At 46.0% G+C, this 17472-nt stretch overlaps 1 protein-coding gene across 1 annotated transcript in view; it reads right to left on the minus strand.

Annotated features, from left to right (window-relative positions):
* LOC142740843 (excitatory amino acid transporter 5-like) overlaps positions 1–17472 on the minus strand; it is a 414141-nt gene that overhangs the window by 87116 nt on the left and 309553 nt on the right. The window contains exons 6-10 of the mRNA XM_075850270.1: positions 16747–16846; positions 12333–12566; positions 11264–11458; positions 4030–4164; positions 603–702 (exon numbers count right to left, since the gene is read on the minus strand). Of these exons, the coding sequence (XP_075706385.1) occupies positions 603–702; positions 4030–4164; positions 11264–11458; positions 12333–12566; positions 16747–16846 (764 nt within the window). The remainder of the gene's footprint in view (positions 1–602; positions 703–4029; positions 4165–11263; positions 11459–12332; positions 12567–16746; positions 16847–17472) is intronic.

Consider the following 17472-nt stretch of genomic DNA (forward strand, 5'->3'; position numbering starts at 1 on the left):
TGGTACATTAAATGGTGCCATTAAAAACGACAACTCGTCCTGCAATAAACAAGCCCTCATACAGTATGTCGATGGAATAATAAAAAAGTTATTGCTTTTGGTAGACGGGGAAGAAAAAACAAAAATGAAAAAAACGAAAAATAGCTGCGTCTTTACAGACATCAGACCCTCTAAACAAATAGCTGTTTCAGCTACGCACGTGACCAGTGCCATTTGGAACGTGAGATTAAATTATAATTAGTAGTATGCGGTGTACAGTTTTTACATGTATGTAATGTTATGAAGCAAAATAGTATTATTTTGTGATTTCAAATACCATTCTAGGACACAGCATATCATTTTGTGAAACAGAATTTGGTCTTCTAACATATTATTACTACATTCATAATGTATTTTTTTTAAATTATAAAATGTACCATTTACAAACCCCTATAGTTATATGAATATGTATGCACCCCTCAATATCAACAAAGTTGCATTTTTCATTTATATTTTGGATATGTGCACTTGAGAAAAAAATGTTTTGCTGGTTCTCAACTGAATGTAAGACTTGTGATTGCATTACTTGTGCAAAAGTGAGACTGCAAAAGGTATTTCCTTACCTTTTCTGGATTAGAAGCAAAATCTTGCCGACACACATGAGCTACAACACCAGCAGCCAAAGCATCTCCAAGAACATTGGTCATTGTTCTAAATCGATCCCTAGATTTTAAAATACATCATTGCCATTTAAACACGGATTTTCAAAATACAACAAATCAAATTATATAAAGTACGTAGTCTAGCACACAAATGCTAATATAGTTTAAACATCCTTTAAGGCTATGTACACTTTCGAAAGCAATTTTTTTTAAATTTTTTTTTAATAAAAAGGTCAATCAGTGTTTTGTGCAATATTATATTTAGTTTTTATTACAAATTATTTTTACTTTTTGAGATACCGTTCCCCTGTATTCTGTATACAGAACAGCTGTATGGTGCACTAAGCCCTGAATCCATCAGATCCATTCAACAAAACAGTTACTAATAAACATTTCCCATTTGTCTACTTTATGTTGGCATCATTTTTTGAAAGCCCTTTTATTTTTCTAGGATGTTACAAGGCTTAGAACTTTAGCAGAAATTTCTCACATTTTCAAGACAATTTCCAAAACTTATTTTTATAGGTACCAGTTCAGTTCTGAAGTGGCTTTAACGGCCTCATATATTAGAAACCCCCATAAGTCACCCCATTTTAAAAACTGCACCCCTCAAATTTTTCAAAACCGCATTTAGAAAGTTTCTTAACCCTTTAGGTGTTTCGCAGGAATAAAAGCAAAATAGAGGTGAAAATTTACAAGATTGTCCAGATTCTGCAGTTTTTAGAAATATCCCACATGTGGCCCTCGTGTGGTAATGGACTGAAACACAGGCCTCAGAAGCAAAGGAGCACCTAGTGGATTTTGGGGCCTCCTTTTTATTAGAATATATTTTAGGCAAAGTGACAGGTTTGAAGAGGTCTTGTGGGGGCCAAAACAGTGGAAACACCCCTAAAAAGGCACCATTTGGCAAAATACACCCCTCATGAAATTTATAGAGTGGTACAAAGAGCATTTTAACCCCACAGGTTTTTTGCTGAATTTAGTGGAATTAGTCCGTAAAAGTTAAAATCTAAATTTTTTCCAATAAAACGTATAAATTATCAATTTTTACAAGGCATAAAGAAGAAAAAGCACCCCAAAATTTTATAAAGCAATTTCTCCTGATTACGGAAATACCCCATATATGGTAATAAACTGCTGTTTGGATACACGGCTGTAACGTCCATGGTCGCTGAACATGAACTCCTTCCATCCAGTCGACGCCCTTTTCTCAAGAGATGTTCGCACATACGGCCGTCCTGCTCCACAGTGACCACCAGGGTGCACTCACGAGCTCAGTCCAGACTTAAGAAGCCAGAACGCACTCATGTTGGTGATTGAGCTAATTGCTCCAGAGCATCCTGGGCTATAAGAAGGTCCCAGCCCCATCCTCCCACGCCTGAGCTTTGTTTCCGTATCCCAAGTCTGTCTTGCAAATGGTCCCCTAGTGTTTCCTGCTCCCAGTGTTCCCTGTTCCTGTTTCCTGTAACCTGTATCCTGATCTTGTGCTCTGCTTAGCTGTAGCCGTGCTGTGCTGTATACCACGCTTGTCCTGCTTCTCCTACCTGCTGCCTAGTTCCTGCCAAGCCTGCCTTGCTAATGCCCGAGCTGCCTATAGGCTATAGACTCTGAACTGTGCCCCGTTGATCAGCTGCCATACCGCCAAGGCGGTACGGCCCAGTGGTCCATGAACCCTACGTGACAGTAAGCTCAGGCCATGGACCCTGCTGGTCGAACCAAGACCATGACGATGTCACAAGAGATGCGGGTGGATATGCTAGACCTCCGTTCTCGGCAGGACCAACTCCTCCAGGCTTTGAACATTCTGGCACGTCAGCAGGAGGCACGAGCTGCCATTCCTCCTACTACACCTCTTGGCAGTGTTGATCCTCAGACTACACCTACTGGCAGTGTTGACCCGCGTATTTCTTTGCCACTTCCGGACCTCTATGATGGAGACTTAGGTACCTGTCGTGGATTTTTGATCCAGTGCCAGATCCACTTCAGCCTGTATACTAGGAAGGTCCCAGCCCCATCCTCCCACGCCTGAGCTTTGTTGTCGTATTCAAAGTCTGTCTTGCAAATGGTCCCCTAGGGTTTCCTGCTCCCAGAGTTCCCTGTTCCTGTTTCCTGTAACCTGTATCCTGATCTAGTGCCGCGCTTAGCTGTAGCCGTGCTGTGCTGTATACCACACCTGTCCTACTTCTCCATGCCTGACGTCTACCTGCTGCCTAGTTCCTGCCAAGCCTGCCTTGCTACCGTCGGAGCTGCCACAGGTACCCTATATAAACTATAGACTCTGACCTGCGCCCTGTTGGCCAGCTCCCATACCGCCAAAGCAGTATGGCCCAGTGGGTCCACGAATCCTATGTGACAACGGAAGAATGGAAGGAGCGCTATTTGGCTTTTGGAGCTCAAGTTTGCTGGAATGGTTTTCGGGTGTCATGTCGCATTTGCAAAGCCCCTGATTGACCAAAACAGTGGAAACCCCCCATAAGTGACCCTATTTGGGAAACTACAGCCCTAAAAGAATTTATCTAGGGGTATAGTGAGCATTTTGATCCCACAGGTTTTTGCTGAATTTAGTGTAATTAGGCCGTGAAAACTTCTATTGTTTTTTATTCTTTTTTTTTCGGGTTCACCGTGCACTATAAATGACATATTTAATTTATTCTGCGGGTCGATGCGATTACGGCGATACCATATGTATGTAGTTTTTTTTTGTCTTATGGCGTTTGCATGATAAAATCATGGTTTAAATATTTTTTTTTTTTTTTTGTGTCGCCATATTTTAAAAGCCATAACTTTTTTATTTTTCCATCAAAATAATTATGTATTGCAGGGTATTAGACCTGTCAGTTTGACACTGACATGCAGTGTATTAGGTCCTGCCTCTGTACGCCATATACACCTTAGCAACCATCAGCACCCCACAATCGCGCTGCGGGGTGCCGATGCTGTTGTAACAACTTAAATGTGGAGGTCGCTATTGACGGCTGCATTTGAGGGGTTAATCGGCAGGGATCACGCTGTGATCCCACCCGATGTTTTCCCCCAGTACTAAGGCTGCTAGTAGCAGCATGTACTGGGTGATGCCGGGCTGCGGCGAGTTCCTGTGTGAGCTCCTGTGCGCTCCGTTAAGAGCACACGTAGATTAGCACAAAGACCAGCGCTGCAGCCCGTTAATCTACGTGGGGTGGTCGGGAAGGGGTTAATATAAACTAATAATAAAGTTGTACAAAACACACTGATTGACCTTTTTATTAAGAAAAATTGCTTTCACAGGTTTACATAGCCTTTAAGACCTTTACAGCACATAACATATTAAGGATGGGAGCAAGATGAAGGTTTAAATATAGCATACTAATTCACAATCCTTTTTCACCGTCATGTGAGAAGAGTAGCTTACAAAGCCCAGTCGACTGCAACAATCAACGTTATGTCATCAGTAGGTAATCCAACTGATGTCAGCACGATAACCATGGTGACCAGTCCGGATTGTGGTATACCAGCTGCCCCAATGCTTGCTGCTGTAGCAGTTATGCTGTAAAAGATTGTGTTCTTTAGTTATTTATGTTTTATGGCAGAAAAAAAATCTATTTGTAAAAATGTAAACAAATAATTCACAGCACAATACAGTATGTGCAGAATTCCTGACACATTATATATATGATAAACACTTCGCATTACTATGACTATACTATATTTCGAGATTGCTGAAGATGGGTAATTTAACTGATTGCCATATTTTTCCCCTGAGATGAGTAAATTGGCTTCTGCCTCATGGTGGTTTTTGCTTTCCTCTGGATCAACATTGCAGGATAATGGTTTGAACTAGGTAGATTTGTCTTTCATCAACCTTAAACTAACAATGTTACAATAATCACCACTGCAGAAAAGGTGATTTTCCATATGTAAGACCTACCCATAAGGTCCTATTACATGGTCCTATATGGGCCGTGAAAACGAGAGCCGATCAATGTGGCAGCTAGTTAATCGGTGCTCATTTGTTCCTTTCACAAGGAGCAATGCTTGGCTATACATATAGAGGTGTAGCTAGGTTCACCAGCACCCGGGGCAAAGATTCAGTTTGGCACCCCCCCCTGAACCTCTTTCCCAACACCTTCTTCCCCCTCGCCATGTTTGTTTTCTCTACCAATCAATGAGGTGTAATTTTTTTTTCCACATTTATGTATATACATACATACAAAGTACCAGAACCAAGCTCAGTACATATATTCAACACCAGAACAAAGCTCAGTACATATATACAAAGTACCAGAACCAAGCTCAGTGTAGCATCCATGGCCACGGGCCGTCGGGTTTACTCACCTCCCGACTCCCACAGCCATGGAGCCGTGAGCGCTGGTCCGCATCTCCTTCCTAGGAGACGCCAGCGCTCACTTCCGCTCCGGTCTGCTGATGAGGAAATCATCATCATCATCATCAACTGCTATGATTTCCAGGTCTATAAGAAGGCCCCAGGCCTTCTGATCCTTGCCTGAGCGTTCTTAGTTTTCCCAGTCTGTCTTGCAAATGGTCCCTTAGTGTTTCCCGTTCCAGTTGTTACCCGTGCCCTGTTACCTGTTCCTCTATCTCGTGCTGTTCTTGTTCCTGTGCCTATTAGTGTCGGAGTCACGTTACGTCCTGTGTCATATGCCACGTCCAGAGGAATTTGCCACGTCTGGCGCAACCTGCGGCATCTGTGTCATCCGCCACGTCCTGTGTCTTCTGCCACGTCCGGAGGAATTCGTCACGTCTGGCGCAACCTGCTGCACTTGTGACATCCGCCACGTTTGGTGATACCTGCTGCACCCATCTCCATCAGTGCCAGAGCTGCGGCAACTGTCTGAACTATCCAGGTACCTTTGTGCGGGACTTTGTATTCTGGGGTTCCTGTTGTTTGGCCAGCTGCCTCCCTGTTATGGCGGTGCGGCCTAGTGGGTCCACTAAGACGCTACGTGACACTCAGTACATAAATACAACGCCAGCACAAATACAGCTCAATTTAGTGCAACCCCTAGGTTTGCATTAAATTGTATACAGCTACTAGCATGCCCCAAATGGTAAGGATATGCTGGGAGATGCTGTTTCACAAAAAAAATCATGCCACCCATTATCTCGCTGCAGATCATATAGTGACTACATTACTGATTAGAGGCAATAAACATTTACATTAAGTAACTCACAGGTGATATCCGATTCTAGTTGTTCTTTTTCTCCTTTTTTCTCCATCTGGTTCAGACCTCTATGATGACTTCTCCCGGCCACAGCCCATTTCTGCAGTTTGCCGTTCAGATGTCTTCAGCTTCTCACTATTCAAACGTTTCTGCACCTATATAAAGTTCTCATGGTGCCAGATACTGTTCCTTAAATATAATACCGCCATATACTGTGTCCCACACAAACACACAACGTGCTCCCTGTAGATATTGCCCTACATAGTTCCCCCCCGTACATAGTAACCACATATAGCTCTCCTGTAGATAGCGCCCCACATGTAGCCCGCCCTGTAGACAGTGCACCACATATAGCCCTCCACTGTAGATCGTGCCCCACATATAGCCCCCCTGTATATAGCGCCCCACATATAGCTCCCCCTGTAGATAGTGCTTCACATATAGCCCACCCCTGTAGTGTTCCACGTATAGCCCACCCCTGTACATAGTGTCCAACATATAGCCCATCCCTTTAGATAGTGTCTCACATATAGCTCCCCCTATAGATAGTGCTCCACATATAGCCCACCCCTGTAGATAGAGCCCCCCTTGTAGATAATGCCACTCACATTTTTATTAGGATATATAAAAAAAAAAGTAACATACTCACCTTAATCCCATTCCCGCACCATCTGGTGGCAATGCAGACCTGCTCTCTTCTGAGCAGGTCTGCTGGGGTTGAACGACGCAAGCGGTGCGATAATGTCATCGCGCCACTTGCATTTATGAAAGGCACTGATTGGCAGGGCAAAATGACTTGCCCTGTCGATCAGCGCCTTTCAATGATGAAGGTGCAATTAAAGTGCAGGAGGGGGAGGCGGCGGCTGGACGGTGCGGCCCTGCCCCCCCCCACATTCCCTCTTATTTGCGCCTGCGGCACATGCCCCATCTGTCCCCCCTAGCTACGCCCCTGGATTATGTATCGGTACAAGTGATCATTACTACGTTCATTCGTCTCCATACATTTTCATCATAACTCACTGTTTACAAAGGAAGATGTGCTGCTGACACTGATAATATTTATTGCTGCTTGAACGAGCCGATCAGCCGATGAACGAGCGTTTGCTCTTTCATCGACTAAACATTGCGTCTGTTTACACAGGTCAATGATCAGGAACGTGCATTCATATGAATGCTCGTTTCCCAATCATTGTACCATGTAAAAGGGCCCTTTAACACTCCTAAAACATCTTGATCATGCCACTTATCTAATTCTGTTTCATTGACATGTGTATTGGAGATATTAGAGACATCTATATCTATTAAAGATATGTGCCCACAAATACAGTGCCATTTAAAGGGCCATAGTGCCCACATAGATAGTGCCTCAGTGCCCATGTAAACAGTGCCACACACAGCGCCCATGCACCACAGTGTCCCCTGTAGATAATTCCCAGAGTGCCACAGTGCCCATGTAGATAGTGCCACACCCCCATTGGAGTTAACGCCACACATCCCCCCTGTAGATAGCGCCACACATCCGCCCTGTAGATAGTGCCACAGCTCCCCCTGTAGATAGCATCACACACACTCCACCCTGTAGATAGTGCTACACAGTTCCCACCCCTGTAGATAGCGCCATTGGGGTTCCCTCTAGGAGAAGAATCCCCAGCCAGAGCTTTGCCAATGCTCTGGCAAGGGATTTCGCTTGTGGAGGAGCCCCTGGCGTCACTGTCCATATATAGACTGACGTCTGGGGCTCCCCCTAGGAGCAGAATCCCCAGCCAGAGCAACGGCAACGCTTTGGACGGGGATTCCACTCCAGGGGGAGCCCCTGACGCCCCTGTCCATATATGGACAGGGAGGTCAGGGGCTCTCTCTAGGAGCGGAATCCCTGGCCAATCATCGTTAACGCTCTGGCCGAGGATTCCACTCCTGGAGGGAGCCCTGTCGTCACTGTTCATATTTATACAGCAGGGTTGGCGATTGGGGTGTGCAACTTGTGCTATCGCACAGGACGCATCACGTCAGCAGGTGGAAGGGGGCGCTATGCTGGTTCCCTTCCCCTGCTTATGTTTCTGAAGCGCCTGGGCCCGGCGACTCTGCAGCTGCCTTTCCGCTCGGATGCTCCTTCTCTGCTCAGTGGCATAACTACCACGGTAACTGCTAGCTGCGCCACCGGGCTTGAGGGTGCCTGTGCTGCCCACTGGGATGGCCCCCCTATGCCCGGTGGCACCGCTAGTAGCCACTGTGGCTGCTACAGTGGTAGCAACGCCAAATTCAATGGTATCTGCGTTCTTAGGACACAGATACCATTGAATCCTATGTAATTTACTAGGCTACTGGCCGTTCAGCCTGCAACTTATCAGGCGCAGAGACAGGATCCCTGTGCAGGCCGGCGTGATGATGTCACTGGATCACTCCGGCCTACGCAAGGATCCTGTTGGCGTTGTGGAGCAGCTCCATTCGGGGCATAGGTGTGAGTACAATTTTTTTGTTGAATTTGTTTGGGGGGCACTAAGTACAAGGGGGAGGTCAGGGGCTGTATGGCACTGTCTACAAGGGGGAAGTGGGGGCTGTATGGCACTGTTTACAAGGGGGTGGGGGCACTGTCTGCAAGGGGAGGTGGGGGGGCTGTATTATTATACTGTATGGGGCAGCTATGGGGGCATTATACAGTATGGGGGCTCTAAAGATGCATTATATCGTGTGGGGGGCAATATGCTGTGTTGGGGCACTTAGGGGACATTATACTGTGTGCGGGCACTACATGGGACATTTTACTGTGTGGGGCACTATAAAGAGCATTATACTGTGGGGGGAATTATACTTTTTATGGGGCATTTTTTTTTTATGATAGGGATGGTGCGCCGAAAATATTTTTTTCACGGGGTGCCATCTATACTATGGCCGGCCCTGTGGACAGTGATGTCAGGGGCTTCTCCAGGAGTGGTATTCCTGGCTAGAGCGTCGGCAACTGGCAAAATCTGGACAGTGATGTCAGGGACTTCTCCAGGAGCTGAATCTCCGACCAGGGCATTGCCGACACTCTGGCTCCTAGAGGGAGGCCTTGAAGTCACTGTCCGTATATGGACAGTGATGTCTGGGGTTTCTCCAGGAGCGGAATCCCCACCGGAGCATCGCCAATGCTCTGTCTGGGGATTCTGCTCCTAGAGGGAGCCTCTGACATCACTGTCCATATGTAAACAGTGACGTCAGGGGCTCCTCCAAGAACGAAATCCCTGGCCAGAGCATCGGCGATGCTCTGGCTGGGGATTTCGCTCTTAGAGGGAAACCCAATGGCGCTATCTACAGGGGAGGGAAGGATGTAATGCTATCTATAGGGTGGGGTGTGGGCTTCTATCTACAGGGTGGGGTGTGTGAAGCTATCTACAGGATGAGCAGTGGCACTATCTACAGGGGGGATGTGTGGCACTATCTACAGGGGGGATATGGGCCACTAAGTACAGGGTGGAGTGTGATGTTAACTTCAATGGGGGTGTGGCACTATCTGCATGATCCTGTGGCACTATATGGGAATTATATGTAGGGGACATTGTGGCGCATGGGCACTGTGTGTGGCACTATTTACATTGGCACTGAGGCACTATCTATATGGACACTGGCACTTTACATGTGGGCACTATGGCACTTTATATGGCACTATATTTGTGGGCACTGTGGCCCTATATGAGCACTGTGGCATTATCTATATGGGCACTATCTTCAGTGGACACTGCGGCACTATCTACATGGGCACTGTGGTGTTATCAGGGGGTTTGGACAAAAAAACCCTGACAAATTAAATACATCCCTTTTTTGAAAAAACAGATGGCAAACGGATGACAAAAGGCCATTAAAACGGTTAGACAGACTTGAAAAGGATTAAAATTTGGAGACACACATTGATGCAAAATGGCCATGAAAAACTGACAGTTCTTTTTCACTGTTGTGTGAATATAGCCATAGAATTGTTATACTGTGTAGCATCCAGTTCTGCCACCCGTCTGGATTACTCACAGCCATGTATATGTGAGCACTGGCTTCCGCTCCGGTCCGCTGTGTTTCGTAGGGTGCATGCGCGCGCTTGTGCCTGGCCTTAAAGGGCCAGCATGCACATGTTAATCATCATCAATTAGTCCATGATCACCCTGGACTATAAGAAGGGCCCTGCCACTCATTGCCTCAGCGTTGTTAGTATTCCCATGTCGGTCTTGCAAATGGTCCCATAGTGTTATCCTGTCCCCGTTGTTACCTGTGTCCTGCTACCTGTATCCTGTATCCTGTATCCCATGCTTTGTCCTTGTTCCTGAGCCTGTTAGTATTTGGAGCCGTGTCCTACTGCATCTGCTGTCATCCGCCACATCTGGCGCAACCTGATGCACCTGCTGTAATCCGCCACATCTGGTGCAACCTGATGTCATTCGCCACATCTGGCGCAAACTGCTGTAATCCGCCACATTTGGCGCAACCTGATGTCATCCGTCACGTCTGGCGTAACCTCCTGCACTTGCTGTCATCTGCCACGTCTGGCACATCCTACTGCACCCACCTCCATCTGTGCTAAAGCCTCGGCCACTGTCTGGACTATTCAGGTACCCTAGAGCGGGACTTTGTATTGATTGGGTGCTCTGTTGCTTGGCCAGCTGCCTCCCCGCTACAGCGGTGCGGACTAGTGGGTCCACATTACCCACAGACCATGACATACTGTGTATATTTTGAGAGAGTCTCTGTAATGAATCGAGGTAGGGAGACGGACAGGTGAGCCCTAATCTACCTGCAACTCAGTCCCTGCCTACTTGCACGGCCCGTCCTAAGTGACGGCGCACAACTGGGCGACGGTCCCTACGCTCAGTAAGTGCAAGACAGACAACACAAGACAAGGGCGCACAGAAGCAAAGGGGAAAGTAGGGGCAGTTGCCCACGGAAACACCGTGAGCAACAGGCAGTGGTCAACGAGCCGAATCAAACCAGGAGAGTACGTAGTAGCAAAGTCAGAACAGGAGAATAGTGAGGCAAGCCAGGGTCAATAAGTCACAGTGGTCAATCAGGTAAATAGCAGGAATCGCAGAGCCAGGAAACCAGACAATCACAGGCAAGGAACATGCTGCAAGTGAGGGTATAAATAGACCAAGGGCGGGAGCTAGAACCGTCAGGCCAGGCTGTGATAGGTTCTCCCTCTCCTCAGCCTGCAAGCCTGAGTGGTAACAGATCGCGTCACTCTAGCAGACCTTGGAGCTGATGAAGGCTGATTAACCCCGGGCGCCGACACAGAACCTGTGTCTGGCAAACCCTTTACAGTCTCTGTCTTGGATTTTGCTAGTACTATCTACACATAAAAAAATCTATTGTGATGTCTTAAAAGCTTGCTAAATAATGTACAAATAAGACTTCAACACTTTCCAAAATGAAGATTTACATCTAACAACAATCAGAGTCAAACTCAAAAATGCTGAATGCTACCTTTTTGATAACAGAACTTACCTTATTGTTATGATTTGTCCTAAATCTAGATCATACTCATTCACTTGGGCAATAAATATTGCAGCCACAGCTTCATATAGTGCCGTGCCATCCATGTTGATAGTAGCACCAACTGGAAGAACAAATCTGGCAACACGTCTGTCTATTTTATTATTTTCTAAAAGGCATTTTAGTGTTATTGGTAGAGTTGCAGAACTGTAGCAAAATAAATCATTAAAGCTAGTTAGTGGTTACAAAAAGAGAAATCTACTACACCAATAATTTACATCTGTCATGCAATAAATCATTGTAATTTTTTTACTATAAGCCTGGATTCACACGAGCATGTTCGGTCCGTAAATGACGGTACATATTTCGGCTGCAAGTCCCGGACCGAAGACACTGCAGGGAGCCGGGCTCCTAGCATCATAGTTATGTACGACGCTAGGAGTCCCTGCCTCGCTGCGTGACAACTGTCCCGTACTGTAATCATGTTTTCAGTACGGGACAGTTTCCTCAACATTTCCCTAGTAGTCACAGTAGTCTGCAGGCAGGAAGCTACAAACAGCATCTCATTGTGGGCTTTTGTATGTGGCTTCCTGCATTGTTTTTTGATTATTATTTTTAACTATAATGTACTGGCATATCACCTATATACGAGTACATTATCCTGTGAACTAAGAGGCAGTTGAGAAGGTATACACCTCAGTAAATCCTAATAGTCAACAGTCAGATAATCCCAGGGGACTTGCCATTGTACCCGCAAAAGTACTATGACCAGCTCCAATCCACTTTGATATTTCCCTGACGAAAGCTTAGGGATCCCATTTTTTCTTTATCTATTTATACTTTTCCACTCCCTTTGTTAAACACATTTAGCACCTTTGTAGTACTAGGTTGCGAGGCACAAATAATAAAAAATTAAAAAGAGACTCCTTAGTGGGTGGATGTAATTATTAAATCCACTCTATATTACAATTTATCACATTCAAATCATAATTAATAAATATATAAATCATAATTTCATAAATTTTTCCAACTTATTTTTATATTTTTCATTATAAAATATATATTATGTTTACACATTTACCTTGAAGAAGTGGCAAGTGCAATTAGAAGAGCCTGGAGTATTCCTTGTATAAATGAAAATGGGTTCTTCTTGGTAATAATAAGGTATAATAACGGTAGGAGGAATACACCATGTATTATTAGTCCAGCCATGACGGTTATGGCATAGAGTCCCAGCTTCCTCCCAATTACAGATGGGTCTTCCATTTCCAAAATTTTTCCAGCAATGAGGAAAACAATGCCAAATGGAAAGTACCTGAAAAAGTTTGTTAAATACACTTACATGAACATTAAGGCCCTGTTCACACAGAGTTTTTTTTGCAGGCAGAATATTCTGCCTGTAAGAATCAGCTCCATTTTTTTTTTAGTGGTTTTGCACCACAGGCGTTTTTGACGCGTTTTTTTTTACCTCTGTCTTCAGTAGGCAAAGGAAAAAACTGCGAGAAGTTTTTGCCATAAAACGCGTCAAAAAACGTGTCGGACGTTTGCAGCAATTTTTCCATCTCCCATTGATTTCAATGGGGGTTTTGAGGCGGAAAAGGATTCAAGATAGGGCAAGTCGCTTCTCTTTCCTGCGAGCGGATAAAAAACGCCTTTACCTCCCATTGAAATCAATGGGAGGCAATTTCGGCTGTTTTTTGGCAGAAAAAAATGTGTCAAAGAACTCCGTGTGAACAGGGCCTTAACATTAAACTGGTTAATTTTGTATAATTAAAAGTGATATAATTTTCTAATATACTTTCTGTATTAGTTCCTCGCAGTTTTCAAGATCTCTGCTCGCTGTTATTCAGTAAGTACATTCATTGTTTACTTACAGTGGATAAAATTCTGTCCATTATCATGTGAAGGACACACAGGCAGTGGTGTAACTACCGCCGTAGCAGCCGTAGCGGCTGCTACGGGGCCCGCAGCATGAGGGGGCCGTGTCGCCCGCCGGCACGGGTCCCCACCATGGCCGGAGGCTCCGCTAGCAGCCGCTATGGCTGCTACAGTGCGACGCCACTAAACACTACGGCAGAGCAGGGAGGTATCTCCCCGCTCTGCCATTAAACAAAAGACATGTATCCCCTATCCACAGGATAGGGGATACATGTGTGATCGCTGGCATTGACAGGGAGAACGGGGGACTGAAAGTCCCCTAAAGTTCTCCATCACAAACCTCGGACTTACGGGATCTGTGTCGGCAGCTCCGTAGAAATGAATGGTACGCCGGTCGCGCTTGTGCGCATGCGTGACCAGCGCTCCTTTCATTTTTATTGAGCTGCGCAGACGCCGGAAGTCAGAGGTTAGTCATGGAGAACTTGGGGGGACTTTCGGTCCCCAGTTTTTCCTATCGCTGCCAACGATCACACATGTATCCCCTATCCTGTGGATAAGGGATACATGTCTTTTGTAGGACACACTGTAGGTCAGATTTTTTTGGGGGGTTGGTGCTGCATGGCATTACCTACAGGGGGGCTGTATAGCGTTACCTACAGGGGGGGCTGTATAGCGTTACCTACAGGAGGGGCTGTATAGCGTTACCTACAGGGGGTGTCTGTATAGCGTTACCTACAGGGGGGGCTGTATAGTGTTACCTACAGGGGGGCTGTATTGCGTTACCTACAGGGGGGGGCTGTATAGCGTTACCTTCAGGGGGGCTGTATAGCGTTACCCACAGGGGGGCTGTTTAGCATTACCTACAGGGGGGCTCTATGGCGTTAGCACCATACAGCCCCCTCTGTAGATAACGCCATACAGCCCCCACTGTAGATACCGCTATACAGCCCCCCTGTAGGTAACGCTATACAGCCCCCTGTAGGTAACGCTATACAGCCCCCCCTGTAGATAACGCCATACAGAGTCCACCTTGTAGATAACGCTATACAGCTCCCCTGTAGGTAACGCTATACAGCCCCCCTGTAGGTAACGCTATACAGCCCCCCTGTAGGTAACGCCATACAGAGTCCCCCCTGTAGATAACGCTATACAGCCCCCCTGTAGGTAACGCTATACAGCCCCCCCGTAGGTAACGCCATACAGAGTCCCCCCTGTAGATAATGCTATACAGTCCCCCCTGTAGATAACGCTATACAGCCCCCCTGTAGGTAATATATAGCCCCTTGTAGGTAACGCCATACAGCCCCCTCTGTAGATAGCGCCATACAGCCCCCCTGTAGATAACGCCATACAGCCCCCTCTGTAGATATCTACAAAGGGGGCTGTATGGCGTTTTCTACAGGGGGTCTGTATGGCGTTCTCTACAAGGGGGGCTGTATGGCGTTATCTACAGAGGGGGCTGTATGGCGCTACCTACCGAGGGGGCTGTATGGCACTATCTACAGAGGGGGCTGTATGGAGTTCTCTACAGGGGGGCTGTATGGCGTTATCTACAGGGGGGGCTGTATGGCGTTATCTACAGGGGGGCTGTATGGCGTTATCTACAGGGGGATGTATGGCGCTATCTACAGAGGGGGCTGTATGGCGTTATCTACAGGGGGGGCTGTATGGCGTTATCTACAGGGTGGCTGTATGGCGTTATCTACAGGGGGGGCTGTATGGCGCTATCTACAGAGGGGGCTGTATGGAGTTCTCTACAGGGGGGCTGTATGGCGTTATCTACAGGGGGGCTGTATAGCGTTATCTACAGGGGGATGTATGGCGCTATCTACAGAGGGGGCTGTATGGCATTATCTACAGGGGGGGCTGTATGGCGTTATCTACAGGGGGGGCTGTATGGCGTTATCTACAGTGTGGGCTGTATGGCGTTATCTACAGGGGGAACTGTAAAAAAGGCACTATCTACAGGGGGGGGGGTTGTGTGACACCCAGGGGAGGGGGGGGCCCAGTCAAAAGTTTGCTATGGGGCCGAGTCTTTCCTAGTTACGCCCCTGCACACAGGTGCACTGCTTATTAGAGTTACAGTACAGTTATCAGAGATGTGTAAAACACCATTCACCTGTGTGTCTATCACATGACCAGTACATTGTTTACTTCCAGTAGATAAAATTCTGTCCATGGTCATGTGATGAACACACATGTGCTGGAATTGTTATAGTTACAGTATATTTTGCAGAGCTAAAGCAACTAGAGCTGTAGTTTTTATTGATACCATTTTGGGGTACAAGCGACTTTTTGATCACTTTTTATTTTTATTTTTTTAGCGTAAAGATGACCAAAAAGCTGACATTTGGGTGTTTTATATATTTTTATATATCATTTTTACAGACACGGATAACAGTTATGTTAACTTTTATTGTTTTTAACATTGCTTTAGGGAAAAAAATTGGAAAATATTTTATTTTTTAACTTTATTTAACAGTTTTTTACTTTTTATATTTATCCCCTAGGGGACTTGAACCAGCAATGCTATACTATGTATTGCAGTATATTGATATAATGACAGCCTCCTTGGAAGACCCAGAGGCAGGGCTACAAAGGCGTACAAATATTGGCAGACCCTGGGGGTCTTCATTAGGCCCCCAGGCTGCCATGATGACCATCAACACCTCCCCAAATTGCTTAGCAGGATGGGCGCCACCCCCCCCCCATTCTAATGACTTACCGATTTACCACGGCATTTAAGGGGTTAAAAGAGCAGAATCAAAGTGATCTTTCATTCCGCCTGTTGCAGTGAGGTGTCGGCTGTATTACACAGCCGTCACCCGCTAAGCATGGAGCGAGCTCAGCCCAAGAGCCTGTTCCATACTTCCCCTTAACGACTGTCACGTACATGTCCGTGACATGCCGTTAAGGGGTTAACCTGCTGTTGTATGGGTACATTCACACACTGCATAAATACTGTGGACTTTCCTCAACGGATTTTATTGCGAAAAATCTGCAAGATAATACAGTGGCAGCAGAGTGGATGAGATTTGAAATCTCATCCACACACTGCGTAAATGATGAGCGTAAAAAACGATCAGAAATTGACCTGCGGTGCGGTTTTCAATCGCAGCATATCAAGTGTATTTGTGGGTAAAATCCGCAACAATTAGCAGATGTTGCGATTTTTGCGGCAGAAAAGCTGCGAATCCGCCGCAAATCTCCTACTTACCCAGAATTCTGTGCTTCTTCACAGGCTACAGTGGTCACATGGGATGTAATGTCATCCCAGGAGGCCAGACTGCAGGACGACAGAGGGACACGTCGCCATGGCTACTTAAGTATAAAACATTTATTTTACATGCAGTTTTCCGCAGCGGACGTTCGGGCAAAAAAACGACACCACAATTTGGTGACGTTTTTCGGCCAGAATTCTCAGCGGTGCCCAGGGCAGATACGCTGTGTACTTACCCTACCAGTAAGCATGGGCTTTTTTCTGTGATTTTAAGTATATTTGATCCTATTTTCTGTGAATTGTCTGACCTTCAAGTGGTTCATGAAATCTTCAAATGTCTGTTATTTGAATTGCTTTAGCACAAAATTATTATGTCCTTCAAATAATTTTTGCTTACCAAACTGCAACAGCAACAATTTTCATCACTGCTTCATTCAGACATTGGCATACATTGACCAATGGAGTTCCTCTCTCACCCATTTTGCCTAGCAGGAGACCTGAAATGAGATTTATGTAAGTATGTATGTATACAAAGAACAATAAATCAGTTCAGAATCCACAACAATTTTCCTGCCAATAGATATGAGATTTGAAGTGAGACTTTTGCTCAATACCCTGTCAAAATTGAACATAAAAAAAAACATATCAGGGGCGTGGCCTGGCTGAGCAAGGGGATGGACGTGCATTAGGGAGCTCTTCATTGGGAAGTTATATCCAGCGCCATCCACAAAAAACAAAGACTTATATAATCAAATCACCTTCACAGAAGGACTCACCACAGCCAGAGGAGGAGAAAGCAGGCCTCATTTTTCAATTCGGGACACGGAGACACCTGCGGCCTATTGCGGCCTAGTACACACGCTGGATCCCCTGTCTTTCCTGCAAGCCACAACCCAGACGCGGCACATGAACGCCCCAGAACGGCCTGAAAAACGGCCTATCACACACTGCTTGGGAGGAAAGATCCCATGGACAAAAAATCACTGACAAGAAGGAGGAATCTGCCAGTTTAGATGGAAGAAACAGGAGAAAATCGTGCCGGCGGCCATTTTACACTGTCCCATGGCTATCTGGACAACAGGGAAAGTCCCAATAAGAGGTTAGTGACAAGACTTATAGCAAC

This window comes from Rhinoderma darwinii, chromosome 1, assembly GCF_050947455.1.
Source record: "Rhinoderma darwinii isolate aRhiDar2 chromosome 1, aRhiDar2.hap1, whole genome shotgun sequence".
Taxonomy (NCBI): Eukaryota; Metazoa; Chordata; class Amphibia; order Anura; family Rhinodermatidae; genus Rhinoderma; species Rhinoderma darwinii.